Source organism: Podarcis cretensis, assembly GCF_951804945.1.
Source record: "Podarcis cretensis genome assembly, chromosome: 2".
Lineage (NCBI taxonomy): Eukaryota > Metazoa > Chordata > Lepidosauria > Squamata > Lacertidae > Podarcis > Podarcis cretensis.
The window spans coordinates 97,121,771-97,141,720 of NC_137171.1; the positions used below are offsets into that span (position 1 = coordinate 97,121,771).

A 19,950-nucleotide genomic window follows, 5' to 3' on the forward strand; every position below is an offset into this window, starting at 1 on the left:
CAGGTCGCCTTCTGCTGTAAAGCTGAAGTGAGGGAGAGACAGTTCTGGATAATTTCTTTTTCTGAAACATCCCTGTATAATGCAAGACAGTTTCTTCTCTACTCCCCGCCCCTCAAATTCATCAGGATGTGAGATGTCAGGGTCATGAACACATGTTTTCTCTTCCATCCTCCCATGATCCCTTAAAAAAATACCAGTGTTTGTAACTGCCACCCTAACATTCACTGTCTTAACTGCTCTCAAATGTAGACTTAATAAGTATACCTCAAACAGTCTGCTTAACTTCTTGTTTCTTTAGGGATCCACCAATCCCCTCTGCTTCTCTCTCTCTCTCTCTCTCTCTTGGCTCAGCTGCCAAGAGGGAACTCATATTGGAGTTTTCTGGATCTTTAAACTTTAAAAAACAAAAACACAAATGTAGGCATTTCTACAGAGTACCCAAGTATGTAGGAAACAGTACTGTATTTTTGGATGGACCCAGTGCTTTTTTCTGAGGGGTACGCATACCCCTAAACATTTTTTGAATCTTTGTACTTTTGTCCATTTACTGTATTTATTTTCCCCAATTTGAACAATAAAATGGGGATTTTCTTGAGTCAAAATGAGAGTACCCCTAAACATTTTTTTTGAAAAAAAAGAGCACTGGGTGGCCCCATTTCACTTCCAGGCTGAATAGACACTTCACCACCCAAGTTTGCTGCTAGAGGAAATGATGTACTGTTCAGAAGTAACTTTGCAGTGCTTGGGGGAAGCTCTCTGTGGTAAATGGCATCTGTATACCATTGACGACAGCAACGCAGCACAGTCTGGTTTTTTGCTGATTGATCACTGCTGTTGGCATCCCCTTTAGACCAAGCCGGCATGTAGTGAGAGGGCATTGCATCACTGCGCCGAGCATAATGAACAGATGCAGGAGCTCTCCTTTCCAAGATTCCGCAGCTATGATATTTACACAGCCACTTAGCAAAAGCTGCAATTATAAAACCAGTGGTATTCAGATGGTGTATAATTTGTGTACACAATACCATGAAAGACTAATCCACCCTTTAGGCGAAGTTCCTGTTGAGTCTAGCTAATTACCATGGGACACATCATGTTGCATGTGTTTGCAAGGAAGCCGGAGCCGGGTCTCAGTGCTTATGCAGTGCGTAGTAGCCCTTGGTATTAACTGTGATTCTGACTTGTGAAATTGTAGAACAGAGGGCCACACACATCTGCATTTGGGACAGAAGCATAGCTGTCAACTTTCAGATTTGAAAATAAGGGATCAGCAGCCTCAAAAATAAGGGATCAGCAGCCTCACCTGTCCCAGGGACAGTCTACGGGATATCTAACAATCCGGGATAGCGGGAAGCAGCGGGAAATGGCGCTGGAATAAGGGAATTTCCCGCAAAAAAAGGGAAGGTTGAAAGCTATGGACAGAAGAATGCATCAATTTTGTTTGTGTCTTAAGTCTTCTACACTGAGCGTACTTTCAGTTCCTAATAAATTTATCAGAGCACACTCACACATACATGTGCATGCATGCAGAGAAATGGCACATACATGTATGATTAAATTTACATCTATTATTTTTGAAGCTTGTTAATGGCAACCTCAGATGTTAATTAGAAATAACCTTGAAGCTGTGAGGAAGCACATTGAAATACAGCATATCTGCTAAGACATCTATGTTAAAAATGCAGTCACTGAAGATCTGTCTCTCCAGGCACACCTTTCAAGGTTTTTACCTTTTGAGAAGAAATGTTTCAGTAACATAGGGAGTTTTGAAGCTTGAGATATATTCTCTCTCTCTCTCTCTCTCTCTGTGTGTGTGTGTGTGTGTGTGTGTTTTTGTCGGAACGCAGTTAAATACTCAATTGTAAAGCATTTTTGTCTTTCAAGTGCTGCTCATAAAATGGTTCTGTTGGTTCATTTATGGAGTTCTTCCCTTTAAAAAGTGGCTGAATTTTCTGTTTCATTATCTGTTATGTTGTTGACCCTGGCTGCTCCTGGATGAGAGGGGCTGCTTCAACACTCCATCTGTGGTATCGTCTATATTTTATTGAAGCATAATTGAGCTTTTCATGTATTTTAGTTCTGCACCTTCTGTAGTTAAATTGATGTCGGTCCTTGTCATCTGTCTGCAATTACTGCCCCTAAATTATATAGAATTTTTTATTTCCAAGGTGTGTGGTCTTAACTCCCTCACCACTTAAATGTTTTAGAACTTTAGTGCAGAAATGAACACCTTGGCTCTGTCTGGATGTAAAAATGAGCTTTAATATGATTATTTTTTATCATTGGTAGCTCTTTACTTGTTCCAACAAGAGAGATTTCACCTTCCTTGAGAACTGAAAACACTCTCTTTGACGATCACTCGGAGCCAAGTAAGATTGTCTTCCATAAACACGGTTTTAACAATGAGTCCGTAAGTGACGGTGGAGGCCAATTCTGGATCCACACATCCTTCCACAGTGGGGACATTGGTTTCCAGGTGGGAGTTGATCACGGTGTGGATTTGCCAAGCGTGCCTTCCTCTTAGCATGTTTCTCCATATGACAGCAACAATTGCAGATAACAATGGCTCTCAAAGTGAACCATTCACAGTGGGATCAGGTGTTAAACAGGGTTGTGTTATTGCCCCAATTCTATTCATTATTTTCATTGCCATGAAGGGAAACTCCCCACTGGAGTAGAAATCATATATCGAACAGATGGAAAGCTCTTCAATCTGAGCAGGCTGAAAGCAAAGAGTAAGGTTACCGTAACTTCCGTCATAGAGCTTCAGTATGCTGATGACAACGTCGTGTGTGCATGCCAGTGGCGTAGCGTGGGTTGTCAGCACCCGGGGCAAGGCAAGTAATTTGCACCCCCTAACCCGTGGATTTGCGCCCCCTAACCATAACCCCCAGATGTTGCGCCCGGTGTGGCCGGCCCCCCCTGCACCCCCCACGCTACGCCACTGGTGCAAAACATCCTAAATATCTTCGCAGAAGCTTACGAAAACACTAGGGAAGCCTTTAACAATGGCAATTCTCATTTTTGAAAGAGAAAGGGGTGCCTCTGTCCAAAAAGTTCAGGAGAGCACCAGGTTGAGGAAGGCTGGTTTAAATTGTGAGAGGGCAGCAAGATGCTGATGCAACAGCATTAAAACCCGAGAAGGCAGAGGACTTGCAGGCACATCCAGAAATATTGAGCAAGCATGATCTTTGCACCCAGGTGGTAAGCAGGCCAGATTCCAGGTAGATTTATTCTTCTGACATCCTTCACTGTGTGTGCAAAATAATCTGTCTAGCCAGCTTTCTCTTTGTAGGTGAAGCAATTATGCTGAATTTTAAGCATCCAGCTCTGCAATTCTGATGGGTCACTTTCCAACCCTTTGTTCTGCTAAAAGCTGTTAAGTCTTTTTTGGCAGAGTAGTTAATGGAGAAGCAAAGTGATCAGACACACCCTACAGTTTAGCATGCCAACCTTCCCTCTCTTTCTAATGCAGGAACTCCTTGGCTGGTCACCTGCAGGGTACATAGAAATTAAATAACACTTCCTTGTAAAACCAGTGTGCTGTACAGATGACCACAGTGTGTTGTCATTTTGTATGTGAATGCATGCTAGCCCCTGGTATACATTGAAAGGGAATAGTGTTTGTTGTCTGCTTAATCGTATGATGGCCTGAGAGTTTTGAAGAATTTACGTGCTTTTTGGTCTAAGGCTCTTTTTATTCACAGAGATTATGCACATTCTGCTAAAGACAGCAAAATCTCTCCCCGTTCTCTCCTCCACCTACGCAGCCCCAGTACAGTGAATCTCCAAAGGGTATCTTCCAACTCCAGCGTGGAGACTGGATACCTTTGGATTAAGTTATATCCATTTTGCAAGTGACCTTAGAAGCCAATTTAGTTGGAAGGTGAGTTAGAGTGTTTAGGATCTTGGCCTCAGCCATACCTGCAATTCAGCAGGGTACAGTTATAGGCATCTTTTGCTCTGTAGGTGAAATGGAAGTGGAAAATGAATTTAATAGTTGTCTTTCAGTGGCATGTTACTTGGGTCTTACAATATGCATTGTTGTGTGCAGTTACATCAGTGCATGATATTAGCAGAAGTTGCCTACACTTACACACACACAAATTTTACAGATAAGGCATGATATATGTGCATAAGAAACCTTCCTAAGTAGAAGAAGAAGAGTTTGGACTTGATATCCCGCCTTTCACTCCCCTTAAGGAGTCTCAAAGCGGCTAACAATCTCCTTTCCCTTCCTCCCCCACAATAAACACTCTGTGAAGTGAGTGAGGCTTAGAGACTTCAGAGAAGTGTGACTGGCCCAAGGTCACCCAGCAGCTGCATGTGGAGGAGTGGGGAAGCGAACCTGGTTCACCAGATTAAGAGTCCACTGCTCTTAAACACTACACCACACTGGGTTGCCATGATGTTGCATTCCTGTGATTAGTTTTGTAAGGAAATTTCACTTTAGTAGGATTTGCACAGCCCATCGTTGAATGCAAGGTTGTGTCTCTGGTCTGTATGTGCAAGTAACCTCTGTCTTAGACCATGCTTCTTCAGCTACACTTAAAAATAAAATTAAAAAAATTAACTCCTACAGAAATCGAGGCAATGAACCAGTATATAATACTAGGTTATCTTTCTATACAGGGAGATTCAAACATGATACTTTTTCATGCCACCCCCCCCCCCCAAGCTTGGGAATGGTAGCAAATGGAAAATGTTGCCTGCGCATATATCTGCATCGTGACATCATTATTTGCACTTGCACTTCTTCACGGGCATCCTTCCCAAACACCACTGTGCAGTGAAAAATGTTAGATCAAAATCTGCCCTGCCTCTTTAGATGAGCTGTGCTGGGATTGTCTAAAATAAGAAAAGGCACTAAATTGTTTTGCCACCTGATGTTCAAAGACTATGCAAATCATGGAGGATTAAGAACTTCTTGGACAAAATTTAGCAGAAACAACAGAAAGAAAGCAGGGTGACTACTAGGCCTGCCAGCAAAGGAACATAGCATTCCCTATCAGTTGTCACTCCAGGTGTGTGGGCAACTTCTGAGATGCTGCCTCCCTTGCTTTGTCTGTTCCCCTAAGCTGTGTGCTAAATAAAAACATGCATACGATCAATTTAGCTTGCAATTAAACATTTTCCTTAAGCAGTTGGCACTACGACAACTGATAATTACCATGCACAACACTTTGAAAAAGCCTTATTATGCTTGTTTATGTAGGATCACTCTTGGCATAATAATAAGCTATCATTACTACAAATGTACTTACTGTATGAGCACACCTTAATGTAATCGCAGGGCTCAATTAATCACACGGGAGAATTAAAATGAGTGACTTTAATCTTCCTAAATTAAATGCTTATCAAAAGAGCTTTGAAACTTCAGGGCACGTTTACCTATGTTTTGCTTTATAGGTATCTCATTCATTCATACACATACACACACACACACACACACACACACACACACACACACACATTAGCTAAACTGCCCAGGGTCACGTTCTCACTTCCCATCTTCTCACCTTTTTTCTTCTGTCTCTTGGGAAGTTGCTTCCACTGTGCTTGGCTCCTTTGGCAAAGATCACAAGGGCTAATAAGCTTTCCTTCTAAGTTGGCAAGTATATTCCTGACACTTGGTTTATCATGCTACGCAGTCTCTTTACTTAAAGGAAATAGGCTGGGGTGGGGGCGGGTGTGCAGTAACAACACAAAAAGGCTATATTGGTGATTCCTGTGAAACTGATCTCTGCCAGCTTTGGCAGAGCCTTGGAGTGGCTGCGGCTGAATGACAGAGCATGTACTTTGCATATAGAAAGGCCAAGGTTCCATTCTGAGGATTTCTAGTTAAAATTGTCCTTGGTTAGCAGAGCTGGGGAATACACCCCCCACACACTTCCTGTATGAGACCGTGAAGGTGATATTATCCACTAGGTAATAGTTATTCAACACTTCTGTGTCCTGGGAGGTTCTCTTAAGGAAGGGAAGACCTGATTTTTGCAGCGGTACTGAAGTTAGTAATTCTCTACCCAGTTGGACTAGCCCATTCTCTCAAAAAGCCAGCAATTTCAAGAGGCAGAATTATATGTTACCAATAACATGAACTTCCACTGGAGCCCCCTATGGAGGTCTCCCTTTCATGATAGATCAAGATAGATTTGCCCCTTTGCAAAGGTGATGAATAACTTGGTTTTCCAGCTGTTGGGTGAGATACTAAGCAGGGAAAGTTAGCAGTGCGCAACAAACTTTTTTGAACTATATTTTCCACAATCCAGAGGAAGTGGAACACGTTTATAGGAGACTTAAGATGGTTTCTGTTGGAAGTGAGCAGGTCAGGCTTTGGCTGGGTATACGACTCTGGCTTGGGCTGAAGGCAGGGTAGGGTCCAGGCAGAAATCTGATGTTGCTTCAGCATGTACCAAACAGACTGAGCTCTATATAGCCGTTGTTGCTGCTGCAGTAGTAGCATCCCTGCTGTAAGCCCCAGTCCCCCAGGAAGGTGCCCTTTCAATTAAAGGACCCCAGAGAGCTCCATCACTCACTAACGGAGCAAGGGAGACTCTGGTCTCACTGGGTCTCCTGTGATGATGATTATTATCCTGTGATGCAGTCCTCCAGTTCTAAGGATGGCAGTGCTGTATCCTCAGACCAAGGCTCAGACACAAATGGCTCATGGGGGTGTGTGTGTGTGTTTCTGAGAGTCCTCATCCCCTGAAGACCAGGAATCAGGGTCATGACATCTTCTGACACAGGAGATAATTGAACAAGACTTAGGTTTCTTTATTAGCACCTACTTTTTGTAAAATATCAGTGTGTCTCTTCCACCCCACCCCCAGCTACAACCACCCCTTTCTGTGAATTTACAGTATCTTAATGGATGCCAACATAAGAGCTTGCTGCCCTAAAGCAAGTATCTCCAACCTTTGGCCCTCCAGATGTTTTGGACTACAATTCCCATCATCCCAGACCACTGGTCCTGTTAGCTAGGGATCATGGGAGATGTAGGCCAAAACAACTGGAGGGCTGCAGGTTGGGGATGCCTGTCCTAAAGCCTTCCCCCACCCCAGAATATAGCAATATTCTGTTAATTGGTGAACAGACTTAAAGCATTTCCAAGCTGTAAGTGTTTGTTTCTCAAAGGGAGTTTGGTTGTTTGTACTTCTCTGTGGAGAGAGCAATTAAATCATGGGGGGGGGGGGGGAGGCAGAACTGCTTATCTTGAGAAAATTTCTAATCTTATTCAAAAGGGATAGATGGGGGGGGGGCACAGAGGAGGATTGTGGGAAGAGTTACGGCAGAGGGAAAATCTCTCCAGAGGGAGCAGCTAACTAGTAGACCGGGGGTGGGGTGGGGGGAGAAGCCGAAACTGAGAGTGCAGATGCCAGTGGGAGCAGGATATGAACCCTTTTAAGCAAGAAGTTAAAAGTTTGGTGTGGGTGTGAGAGAGAAAAGCAGCAGTGGTACAATTAGAGCTGAAGATTTGCCTGTAAGGGGACGAACGCTCTCGCTGTCACTGTGGGTGACTGTTTTCACTGAAGCTTTAGAAAAACAGGTACCATGAAACCCGAACAGGGATACTTTTTCTTTGGCAACTGCTTGCCTGGGGAACGCATTTGCTGGAAAGCATGCCCGACATCAAGAAACTCCCAGAACGTCAAGAAGCTTGTTCTGACAAGGATTCTTCTTTCCAGGGACTGCAGCCTAAAGAACAGTTCTTGATAATGTCTAACTGCCTTTGTCAGAATGTTTACTCCAGCCACTTGGCTCTGTGGTTGCTCTTTTATTCTTTTTTAAACGGCAGCAGTTTCGCTTGCAGGGAAAGGGATCCTTGTAGGGGATTCTTGCGCGATGAGAAGCGCTGGCTTTTTTTTTGCGTGGGCTGCACGATGCATCTCTACTTCAAATACGGCCTCGGAACTATCTCCTTCAGCCCAGTTGGGAGACAAGGAATGACTTCCATATCTTTGAAAATAAATGCCAGCGTCCTTTTTTGAGTGAGTAATTTGTGTGCCTGGCTAGAAGCCAGGGCTGTGAACTGCTCTAACGCTTTGGAGTTCTGAAGCTTGCCGATCTGGCTGGTAGCCAAACACATGTAATATTCATTCTGATAACATGACTGCTTGCCTTTGAAATGTGTGGGTGTTGCTCTGTGGTTTCTTTGCGCACGCCAGAGTTTGCACCCTCTCCCACTTCGATGCCCAAGTTGCATCATCTGAGAGGTACTCTGTCAGTGGTGTGTTCGGTGTTTCTGGTGCATACAGATTGGATTTCTTTCCCTTAGATTTACGCCTAAGCTCCTATTTGAACAGAAGGTTTCTTGTCTTGGACACAGTGGGTGGATTAACACATAACGCCAAGCAGTGGTTTGGTGCTCCTGGACGACAATCTCTGTGCAAACAGGCTACCACCATTCCTTGTGTGCTCAGCTTAATTAGTCACTCCTAGTTTGCAGGCGAAGCACAAACGATAATTTGCCAATGTGGGGGTCACAAAATAATTAAGCGGAGCAGCAGAGTGTGCAGATGCAGGATTCATTCCCGTAATGCTGGACCATGGCAAGATGGTCCAAGGTTTGCATTGCTTGGATCAGAGAGTGGGCTGAAGAATTAAGTGATGGTAAATGGGAATGTACCACAAGGTTTATTGCCCCTGCAACAGGCATGGCCACCCTTTTTACACCAGAGGGCCACATTGAGGATTGGTCAATCTTTTCAAAACCACATGCCAGTGGTGGCATGGCCAGAGCATGCACATGCATACTCTCCACACAAAAAAGCCATGCACAGAGAGTACGCTTTCATCGTGTGGCTCTAACATTGTCAGTGGAGGCACAGGTGTGGCCTTAGTTGCTAGAGATGTCTGTTTTCAGCTCCAGCTAGTTGAGCAGCTTACACCCCCTTTTGCAGTAAAATTACTTGGCCTTTGCACTCCATGCTCCAGTAAGTTCCAGACTGGACTATTTTAACATGCTCTTCATGGGACCTGCCCTTAACTATGACTCGGAAACTTTAACTGGTCCAAAGTGCAGCAGGGGTACTGGGCAGGGTTCATTTTATAACTCATGCAATCCCTGTTTTAAAATGGCTACATTGGTTGACAGTCTGCTTCCAGGCCTGATTTGAAGGTCCTATGTCCCCCTAAAGCCCTAAACAGCTTAGGCCCCAAATATCTGGAAGACTATCTCCTTCCCTACAGTTCCTCTCAGGTGTCAAGAGATCCCTCTTGGTAGTTCCATCACCCTCAGAGCTTTGGGGCATGGTGTCCCTGGAGAGGGCACCCTCTGATGAAGCCCCCAAGCTGTGGAATTTCGTCCTCACAGGTGTGTCTAGCATCTTCATTGTATAGCTTTCATCATACCTCTTTGCCCTGTCCTTTGAGACCTGAGAGAGATATTTAAGGATCCGCCCTATTCTTCTGATTGTACATTGTTTTAACTGATACAGGGTCTGTATTTTTATATCGTTGTAACCTGCCCTGGGACCTTATGGTGAAGGGTGGTTAGGAAATCCAATAAAGAATAGTAACGCGCGCGCACACACACACACACACACACACACACACTCAGACAGCCTCTCCATTCTGTTGCTGATCAGCAGAGGAACCTCTCCTCCCAGCCCAGGACTGGGATGGAAAGGAAAGCTGTCCACTTCACCTTGCAAAGGCACGTCTTCTCACTCTGGCATGACACCATTGGAAGGAGGCCTTAGTGCTCAGGCAACAGGAAGGCTCTCTCCCTGTTTAATAATTATTTTTATTTTTATTTTATACCCTGCCCATCTGAGCACCAAGATTTTCTTGCAGGTGCCTTTGCCAGGAAAAGCAGGGATGAGCTGCCTGATTTTTTTGAGGGTTGGTGAACCAATAGAAGTGGCTTGACAAGCTAGATGCAGCCTGTGCCTCCCATAACATATGAACAGATGGCACTGACTCTCCAAATTGTGAAGAAAGAAGGCGTACAGCTACTAAAACACAGCTACTTTAAACCACAGTGCTCAAAGGTCGTAGAATCATAGAGCTGTAGAGTTGGAAGGGACCACAAGGGCCATCTAGTCCAACCCCTGCAATGAAGGAATCTTTTGCCCAATGTGCAACTCGAACTCATGACCTTGAGGTTTAAGAATCTGCTCCTCTACCGACTGAGCTATCATTTTGCCTGAATGCCTCCTGCTTTGAGGAAGACGGATTATCGACAGCCTCATGCACATGTGGTTCCAACTGTCTCCAAAAGCAGGTGCTTTGCCCAAATATGCCAAAGCGCCTGTGATTTAAAGGATTTGGGTTGTACTCCTTGTGGCTTTGAGGATGGCCTTCACCAGCCAAGTGTCTTCAAGAAGTTAATGAGAGTTGCATTCCAAAACATCTGGAGGGCAGCAGGTTGGCAAAGGCATCTGTATATTTCTGCTGTGAGGGTTTTGATTTTTTTAAATAACTTTGCTATGGGGCAATAATTAGGGGATGTCACCTCTCCTGGGAATTAGAAATGGGGAAGTCTGCCGCTTTGCTAGAATGCCAAAAATATATCCTTTCCTAGAAGGCTCCCCCTCTTTTCTTTTTACACAATGAAGAGAACAACAAAGCAACAGAGTTGTATGAAATATGGATCAAGGAGGGAGAGAGGAAGAAAGGGAAGCCAGGTATAAATAGCAGGCATGCATCCTGTTTTTTTGGGGTTTTTTTGCAGTAGAGCTTTGTCTCAGGCTATCAATCAACTTTTCACCACTTCCTGCAACAGCAGGTCTGCTATAAATCCTGCTGTAACTGACTGGGTTTCATTTCCTCTGCCAAACCCTGCTAACCTGCGAGGCATGACACAATGACACCAGAGCGAGCAGCTGATAATGTAATACACAACTCCTGTGAGGCGAAAGTTAAAGTGCTTGTTCTCTCAGCTGAATGATTTTAAAGATCTTTATATTCTAGATCCCAGGGGGGATAATTACTCAGTATAACATACAGTGCATGCCTTTAAAAAAAAAAATCTCCTATAGGAATTTTATTTTAAAGTGTGTGGTAAAGATGGGGACAAGCAGTTGCCTTAAAAAATATATGCTCTAACCCTTTCCCAAATTGCTTCCATTCCAAGAAGCAAAGCAACATCTCCCCCCCCCCCTTTTTTTTTTAAGGTTCCAGGAGAATGTTTTAGCTCAACCCCAATTATAAGGCTATTAAAGGCAAGGTTGTAACTCAGCAGCAGAGCACATCCAAAAGGTCCTAGGTTCAGCTCCTGGTGCTTTGAGTTACAGAATCTCAGGTAGCAAAGCAGAGACAAACTAGTGTCTGAGACCCTGGAGAGATGCTCTGCTGTGAGACGGGAAAGACTGTAACTGAATGAGCACAGCTCCGGTTCTGTGGAAAGCAGATAGTTGCATTCTGCGAAGGCCAAAATTGCAGCTCCGTTTTGCTCCGTTTGACCTCTGTAAAAGTATTGAAAATCACTCAGCCAGCATAGAGAGCACCCTTCTCTGTTAAAAGGAAATAACACATGCAAGTGTAGCAGTAGGGATCCCTTAATTCAAGTGTTACAGATTAGTTACTGTGCCATCATTAAATGCTTATTGAAGCCATTAATTTGTTTAAATTAATCCCCATCATTCTTTTTTCTTTTTTAAAAAAGTCAAATGAAGCAAAGCGTCCTCCATTTGTGGCGCAGGGTTAAAGTGTTCTGACACATTGTCCTGCTTTCTTACACGCACAGCTCATCCCACACAAACATGCACTTGTTTCATGCCATTGATCTGCTCACTGAAAAGGATGCTAATCACTGTGTCCATAGAGGTGGGCAGGCAGCTCCTAATTCTTAATTTAACAGCATTAGCTCTTATTAGTGGCTTTGGAGACTTCCCATATTAGTGGCCTCGGACAGTTCCGTAGTGCTATTGCAATGAAAGTATTCTTGTAATATTTATTACCATTTCTTGAGTTACTGTTTGATTCATTAACAACAAGTTATGTAAACACCAACGTCTGTTATGTTATGGTGTCTCGGACCGTATAGTTGAGATTCCGTTGCAACCTTTGAAACTTGCTGTGTCAAATGCAGCCTATTTGAGCAGTGAGAATTTACCTTTCAGACTCCCCCTTTTGCAATCTCCTAACCGAGGGGAACAAAACCATTCACCAGGCTGTACAAATTATTGCTTATTGCGATTTATTTCCATGACGTTTACCACAGAACTTGACCCGGTTGCCTTATCCTATCATAGGCGGTGGTGGTAAAAAGAGACCAGGTTGACATATTTTTCATCTAGATAATACAAGCACAAGAAGGTGTGGGACACATTTTCCTATCCAATTAAAAATAGAGCCCACAGATATTTGTTTCCAAGCCCAAGTCACTGGCGATATACACACTTGCAGATTAATAGTTCCCACCCCAGTCTGATATCAGGCTTGATACCAGTTTTAATAGTGGTAGGAACTCAACTTAAAGAGAAGATTACCTCCTTCTGCTATTTCCTTCTGTTCCATCTTCTGACATAACTTTTGCACTTTGCTAAAGTGTTGTGAATGCTCTAGGCTAGAGAGATGTACAGCTTCATGTTGTCCCAATGACTTGAGGGATATCAGCTAATCAAATCTGCAGATAGAAGTGTTCTTTCATAATGTGGTGCTGAGGGTCTGGAAAGAGTTAAATGGAATGCATAGTGAGTTTCTGCATGTTCTGGGAATTTGGGCAACCCCAGTTACAGTTTTGTCATCACTGAGGTTTGTTGGTTTTGATAATCTTTGTATCTGTCAGCTGCACAGAGTGTAACCAAAATGTATGTGCTCTCTTTCTCTCTCCTCCTCTTAAAGGTCAAAGAAGTTGGCAGCCCTTGCCGAATGCGTGCAGAAAGCAGAGCTGAGCAAGGCCAAATTAGGTTTCGAGCTTGACGAGCTGGAAGCAGCGGCCCTTCTCGTGCAAGAGGAAGAAAAGGAGTTAAAAGCTGCTGGCACAGACGTCTCCAAGCCGCAGCTGCCTCCCTCCGAAGGAGCTGCTGCGAGTGACTCTGAAGACTCAAGCAGCACTTCATCATATGAGACAGGAGACTCCGATTCAGATGAACAAGAGTCCTCAGCCAGCGAAGATGGGGAAATAAATCCTTTACAAAGCACACTCCAAGAGGAGAGGACAGCCCTGCTTGTTGACTGTAATGGATTAAGGCGAGACATGGGCACTTTGACGCTAGATGCTAGTAATGAAAAATCAAAGGCTCCTTTGCAATCTACATCTGTTCCCGGGAAACTGATAGAGGAATTAGGGAAGCAAATGCAGGCAGCAATTAGGCTTATGGAGCAGCCTGAAGGTTCGCCTTCTGTAAGTGGCGGCAGCAGCAGCAGCACTTCAGAAGAGACAGGAACAAGCTGCACGGCTCAGCCTCAAGGACTTTCGCCGGATCGTAATGGAAACAGACATTTCTTAGAGGTGACTCCAAAGCCCAGCGCTCTTCTGCTTCTTGGCAGCACAAATGAAGCTTCTTAAGGAAATGTGGATGGGGTGGGCTACGGGGGTTGTGGGTTTTTGCAGCGCTAGCTGTTGTGGTTCATTTTAACAGCCAAAGGCCACTTCAGCAAATATTCCTCTGTCAAATACCAGTGATGCATGCAAATAAAACAAGACTGCCTAGTCTCTGGAGTTAGTTTTGAAGTGGCATCATTCAAGGTTAGTAGTATTACAAAAGGTATGATCAAACATCAACGAAGCTTTCTGATTTGTATTCTGCAGATTGCTTATAGATCAAATCTATATTTAAATGTTGTATTTCATTATCATGGTTTCCTAGCTCCTAAACTTTCCACTCGGGATATTACTGTCCTCCTTATTTCAATTTAACCATTTTGAAGTGTCCATTGTACAGCAACTAGCAGTAGGCTTGGTCATCACAGGCACTCGCATCTAATAAGATGTGCTTCCGTAGTAGTTGCATGTGCGCTATCGTCAATGCCAGTGCTGCCTGATCCTGTACTTTCTCACAACTTTTTGGGACTTATTGCCAGGTAAGAGTGCATAGGATTGCTCTCATCTTTTGTTTTGTTTTTTAAAAAAATCAATCTGCGATACATGGCTGTGTATGGTGTTCTTTCTTTCTTTTTTGAACATGTACATGGTCTGAATATATTTAACCTTTTAAGTATGAACAACTGATTTCAGGTTATCTGTACTCCAGCTGCGCTGCTAATACGTGATTGGGATGGAGGAAAGGTGGGTTTAGTGGTTGGTGCTGGTCCAAAAGGAACAAAACATTCTTTTTAGCTGTAACTCTTAACAGTGGCTCACCAAAAGATGCACCACCGTTCAACGACAGAGCTGAGTATATATTGTGTTTTTCTGCCTTTTAGACTTTTGCCTGAACTACCAACTTATCCTCTTGCTTTGCTCTTGGGTAGCTAAGCTTCATTAACTAACTGTAGGCAGACCTGTATGTGTCTTCTGCATCCCTGTCCAAATGGAATGCACATCTCTTGAACTCGGCATCCCGAATTCCACTGAATTCCTTTCTTTGACAATATGTTGCCACTGTGGTGGGCAGAGGCAGAATAAATTCTCCAGACTATGCCAGCACCTTTTCACATGCTTGATTTGTTGTGCAGATTTGAAAAGAAGTATGTGTCTGTGTATATGATGCATACATCCCAACACTGCAGCGCTCCAAAGAAACCTATATTGCAAAAGTTTATAGTTTCCCATTCTTCACACCTGCACTTCTGTTTTGTGCCTGCCTGTTCTGTTCTCAGAACAGCTCTGTTTCTCTCTGAGAACTGACAGCTTCTGTGTTTGTGAAAGCAATCTCTTTATTCTGTCCAAAGCATTGTCTTGCCTCCTGTGTAGGTTCCTCCATTCTAACTTCATTCTGGCAGAGTTGGAGCTTGAGCTCTCCGCCTTTTCTTCTCTCTGCCCTGCCCACCAAACACTCAGGGAATTTCAGTAAGCGGAGATAAAATCCCGCTTCCTCTTTAAGTGTTGGGAATACATGGAATGCAAGAACTAGTGTGCAGTGATACCCTTCAATTCAGCCTGGGCGATGTGTGACATAAGGTTGACTTTCAAAATGGCACCCACTGTCAGGTGTGTTCTCCCACAACAATGACCAGCATGTAACCCTGTGCCGTGAATCATTGCACGCATTCCTCCTGCCCCTGTCGGTGGCAGCCAACTATGTGGAGCAGGACAAGACTGTGGTGATGTTACAACACAGCCAAGTGTTTCTAAATGTTGTGAGAGGAAAGGGAGGAACCTCTGTGTGTGGATGCAGCTTTCAGTGGCACTCACAGGATGCCTGTAGCATGTGTTTCAACCTTCTGACGTTGTTAAGAAAGAGGAAATGCCTCGCTACACCCCACCAGCAGCTAGAAGCCACTGCCTCACATTTGCCTCCTCCCCCCACCATTGGGAAGTCTGTGTTCCTGATCTTTTTGTTCCCGGCATTCTAATCTTGCAGATATCTGTTCCTGCCCTGCTATAGCCCCTGTTCTGTTCAGCCATCTTTATACCTGCCAAATGAACAAGCAAGGTTGGCTGTGGTGCTTTCACCAGCCAAAGCCAACAAGGGAAAAGACCCAACTGTTTCCAAAACGGTGGCTACAATAATCTATTGCAGATGTGTTTTGAGTTCAGTCGTCTGTATTTGTTTTTTTATTATTATTATTTTATGGTCAGCCAGCCACCCTCTCTCCCAGTGCTTTAACTGTCGCACTTGAAAGCTGTTGCACTTTTGTATTTGCATTCATAAGCGGTGTATAAATTTGTTAAATGAAAAGGGTCCCCCTCACGCATCTTCCTCACACTGTCATTCCCCATGCTTTGCTTTGTGAGGGAGGGATAGTGCTATTTTAGATCACTTCTCCTACAATAGATAAATCATATCCATTCAGGTACTCAAATTCATATATACACTTTGGACAGCTGCATACTTTCTATAGCTGACGCATTACAGTATGTTCCTCTGTTGTTTACCTTAGTAAAACTTGTAAACTTTGAAGGAAGATGCACGGACCTAAACCTGTGTCTTCCTGATGCATCTCCTCTTCATTCTGCTTTGTGAAGAAGCCAGCTCTGCTGCGACCTGTGTTTGAAGTGTGAAGCTGCTCTGTTCTGTTGCTTATGGGAAGTGACCGCCTTCTGTGTGTCTCGTTACAGTAACTGGACCTATTTTAACCATGCTGTCCATATTCTAACAGCAAAGCTTATTTGGAGAGGTTTTTGCTTTACTTGGAACTCTGTCCAACTGAAGGCTTTTCAGAACCTCAGCATCTTTTGCAAACATTGCAAGAGCTTTTCTCTTTGAGATGTTGTTTAGGAGCCCAGGTTAAGTCAGTGGTTAGGGCTTCTGCCTCATGTTAATAAATGCTAACTGACGGTTGATACCACTTTTTATTTCATAGCTCTTTACCCCAAACCTAAGTGATGAGGTGACCAAATAAACATTTAAATAAATGAATGTTTTCCAATTTGCATTAAAAAAAAACTTTCGGGGAGTGTGGTTAGCCACTTCAGAATGCTGTGGGTTAATTTTAATTGGAAGTTTCCCATTCCTTGCCTGGCTTGAATGTTGTAAACTGTCAATCATCTACCTGAAGCAAAAGAAAATGGTACAGTTTGTCTTAGCCCTGGTTGGTGATCTGTGTACATGTTAGCTGATTCACATAATTAGTTCACATACCTGCTTGATCTGAGCAGAAAATAGAAAAAAAATTGGTCAGACTGAACAGGAAGTCCCCAAAAGGATCAAATTAATGAATCCTCAAAAGGACGATATCTTAGCATCTGTATATCAGTGTGACACAATGTAAACAGAACACTTGTTTTCAGTATTCTGATTTGTTGTTGTTTAGTCGTTTAGTCTTGTCTGACTCCTCGTGACCCCATGGACCAGAGCACGCCAGGCACTCCTGTTTTCCACTGCCTCCTGCAGTTTGGTCAAACTCATGTTTGTAGCTCCGAGAACACTGTCGTTGCCTTTGTCCATGGAGTTTTCTTGGCAGGGATACTGGAGTGGCTTGCCGGTTCCTGCTCCAGGTGGATCACGTTTGGTCAAAACTCTCCACTATGACCTGTCCATCTTGGGTGGCCCTGCACAGCATAGCTCATAGCTTCTCTGAGTTATTCAAGCCCCTTCACCATGGCAAGGCAGTGATCCATGAAGGGGATCAACAGAACACTTGTGATCCATGAAGTGATCCATGAAGGGGATAAACATAACACTTGTTTTCAGTATTCTGATTATCAACATGTTAATCAACATGTATACCTGAAGGAGCGTCTCCACCTCCATCGTTCAGCCCGGACCTTCGTTCAGCCGAGGGCCTTCTGGCGGTTCCCTCATTGCGAGAAGTGAGGTTACACTGAACCAGACAGAGGGCCTTCTCGGTAGTGGCACCCACCCTGTGGAACCCCCTCCCTTCAGATGTGAAGGAAATAAGCAGCTATCCTATCTTTAAAAGACATCTGAAGGCAGCCCTGTTCAGGGAAGTTTTTAATATTTAATGCTGTACTGTTTTTAACACTTGATTGGGAGCCGCCCAGAGTGGCTGGGGAAACTGAGCCAGATGGGCAGGGTATAAATAATAAATTATTTTTATTATTATTATTATAACAGGTTTTTCACTAAATGTGCTCAGTGTGTTCATGACAGAACTGAGAAAAGTTCTCTGCCTGGTAACTCTTGAAGGGTAATGCTGTAGATTGGCCAAAGCTTTATCTTTTATTTTAAAAAAGACAACTTCCCACCTTTGACTCCTCTCCCTGAAAGATATGTAGAGTTCATTTCATATCAGATGAAGGAAGCACTGATGAGCCTCTGTTTACTCCAGTATATGATGAATGTACCAAAGAATTTGATTCATACCTCTGGAGTGAGTGGGCTCAGCAGCCTGCCACAGTTGACACAGCTAAATATTGTCAAAGCTGGTGTCTCAAGGCTAGAGAAAACAAACAGGGAAACACATGTCAGGCAGATAAATGGCTCTGCTGCTTAAAGCTGTCCTGGACGCCATTTGTTTCTGAGATAAGGCAGAAGGCTCTCCAGAGCAGCGAAAAGATAAGACAGGAGAGTGGAATGAATGTGGAATTGTGTCATTAGCTGGATGCTTTGCTGTCAGAAGGAAAAGGAATTTGCACCAGGAAAAGTTTGGGTTATGTGTCTACAAAATAGTATACACCTTTGGCACACTGTCTGAAACATGCATAGGCTACCCTTTTCAAACTTCACATGTGGATGTTGTGGGGTGCTTGCTTCCTCTCCACATATTCATGGAAACAATGTGCGTGTGAGCACCCTAGACCAGGGGTCAGCAAACTTTTTCAGCTGTGGGCTGGTCCACTGTCCCTCAGACCATGTGGTGGGCTGGACTATATTGGGGGGGGGGGAATGAACGAATTCCTATGCCCCACAAATAACCCAGAGATTCATTTTAAATAAAAGCACATATTCTACTCATGGAAAAACACGCTGATTCCCAGACCGTCCGTGGGCCAGATTTAGAAGGCGATTGGGCTGGATCAGGTCCCCCGCCTTAGTTTGCCTATCCATGCCCTAGACTGTTTCCCCACCCACATCATGCAAGGTTGGGAGTGCTCCATGGAATAACATGGGGAAGTACTTTTGTGTTGCACTGGGTTGCTGTGGTTGACAGTAGCTCTTTCTTAGAATTGTTGCAGTTCTTTGAATGAATTGGATCCAACAATCTGATTTCTTACCATTTCTCCCCAAATCACCCAGTGGCAACCACCTGTGCTGCATCCGGTGAAGTTCTGGAGGTATTCCAAAACCCTAGGAAGCAGCTTTGAGGAGGCTGCAGTAGGAAGGAGGAGACAGAAAATCCCACATTGGACAAGCAGATCTCCCCTCATGGTTCATAGAATTCAGCTGATAATTCAGTGGTCAGAGATCCAATGCTGTGCATGGGTGGTTAGGGGCCATAGTTCAGAGGGAGAACATCTGCTTTGCAATCAGAAGGTCCCAGTTTCAATCCTAGATGGATCAATGGTCTCACTTGGTATAAAGCAATGTTCAAAATTTATTTTGGAACTTGACTGAGTTGGGATATTCACATCAAGTTTTTCTTTGGGCTGTCTGGGATTTGTAGTACGGTATATTATAAGCTCATTAAACCTTACTATGCATAGGTCAGGGGCTATTGTAAAAACTTAAATGTCTGTAATAATCTAAAGTTAACTAACCTGTAGGTTGTACTACTCTTAAGCAGGAGAAATTAACCTAAGCCCCCGTAAGATGTATCTAGAGGAGCCCAGAAGCTTGTGAGAGTCAACGTGCAACAAACATTTTTTGCCCTTTCTGCCCATTCCAACCAATAGCTAGAAAATATGATGGTAATGACTGTTTAAGCCTCAGACACCAGTGGATGCCTAATTTTTTTTAAAAAGCCACTGCTCATTGTTTGAAATCTCACACTATGTTGAAAGCTTGTCTTTCAGTTTTGCAGTCACCAACACAGGCCTTTGGGCACCTTTGGATTTTTGAGCAAGTACTGCAGATATGATCTCCTCTGGTACTACTCTCCTCTCCTGGACGCCCCCCCCCCCGAGAGACAGTAAGAAAGCACACACATGTTGCTTTTGCAGGGGATGTAGGTAAAAATTGGATCCACTAGTATTAATATGGGCCTTGAAAAACATATAGAGCTGAAGTGGGGAAGAGAGTCGCTCTTGTAACTCCCAGCTTCAGCTCTATGTACTTTTCCAGGGAGGAAAGGGTAGCCACGTTCACTATCTCACAACCAGTTGGCAGTGTACAAGAGGACTCAGAGGCTTTGTTAAGACCTCTGGGTATAGGGCGGTATTCAATGCTATTCAATAAATAATAATAATTGTTGGTGCCAGGGGAAGACCTTAAGGGTAATACTGTGTCACATGATGGCAATAACCATCATACTGCAGGCAGTAACCTGCAGTAACATATATTTTTATAATAATAATAATTTTTATTTATACCCCGCCCTCCCCAGCCAAGGCCGGGC

At 43.8% G+C, this 19,950-nt stretch overlaps 1 protein-coding gene across 2 annotated transcripts in view; it reads left to right on the forward strand.

Annotated features, from left to right (window-relative positions):
* The window catches only part of SHQ1 (SHQ1, H/ACA ribonucleoprotein assembly factor), a 58,564-nt gene extending 44,030 nt beyond the window's left edge, over positions 1-14,534 (forward strand). For both annotated transcript variants that reach the window (XM_079963133.1, XM_079963134.1), the window contains exon 12: positions 12,790-14,534. In XM_079963133.1, the coding sequence (XP_079819259.1) occupies positions 12,790-13,456 (667 nt within the window). In that variant the 3' untranslated portion in view covers positions 13,457-14,534. The remainder of the gene's footprint in view (positions 1-12,789) is intronic.
* The last annotated feature ends 5,416 nt before the right edge of the window (positions 14,535-19,950 follow it).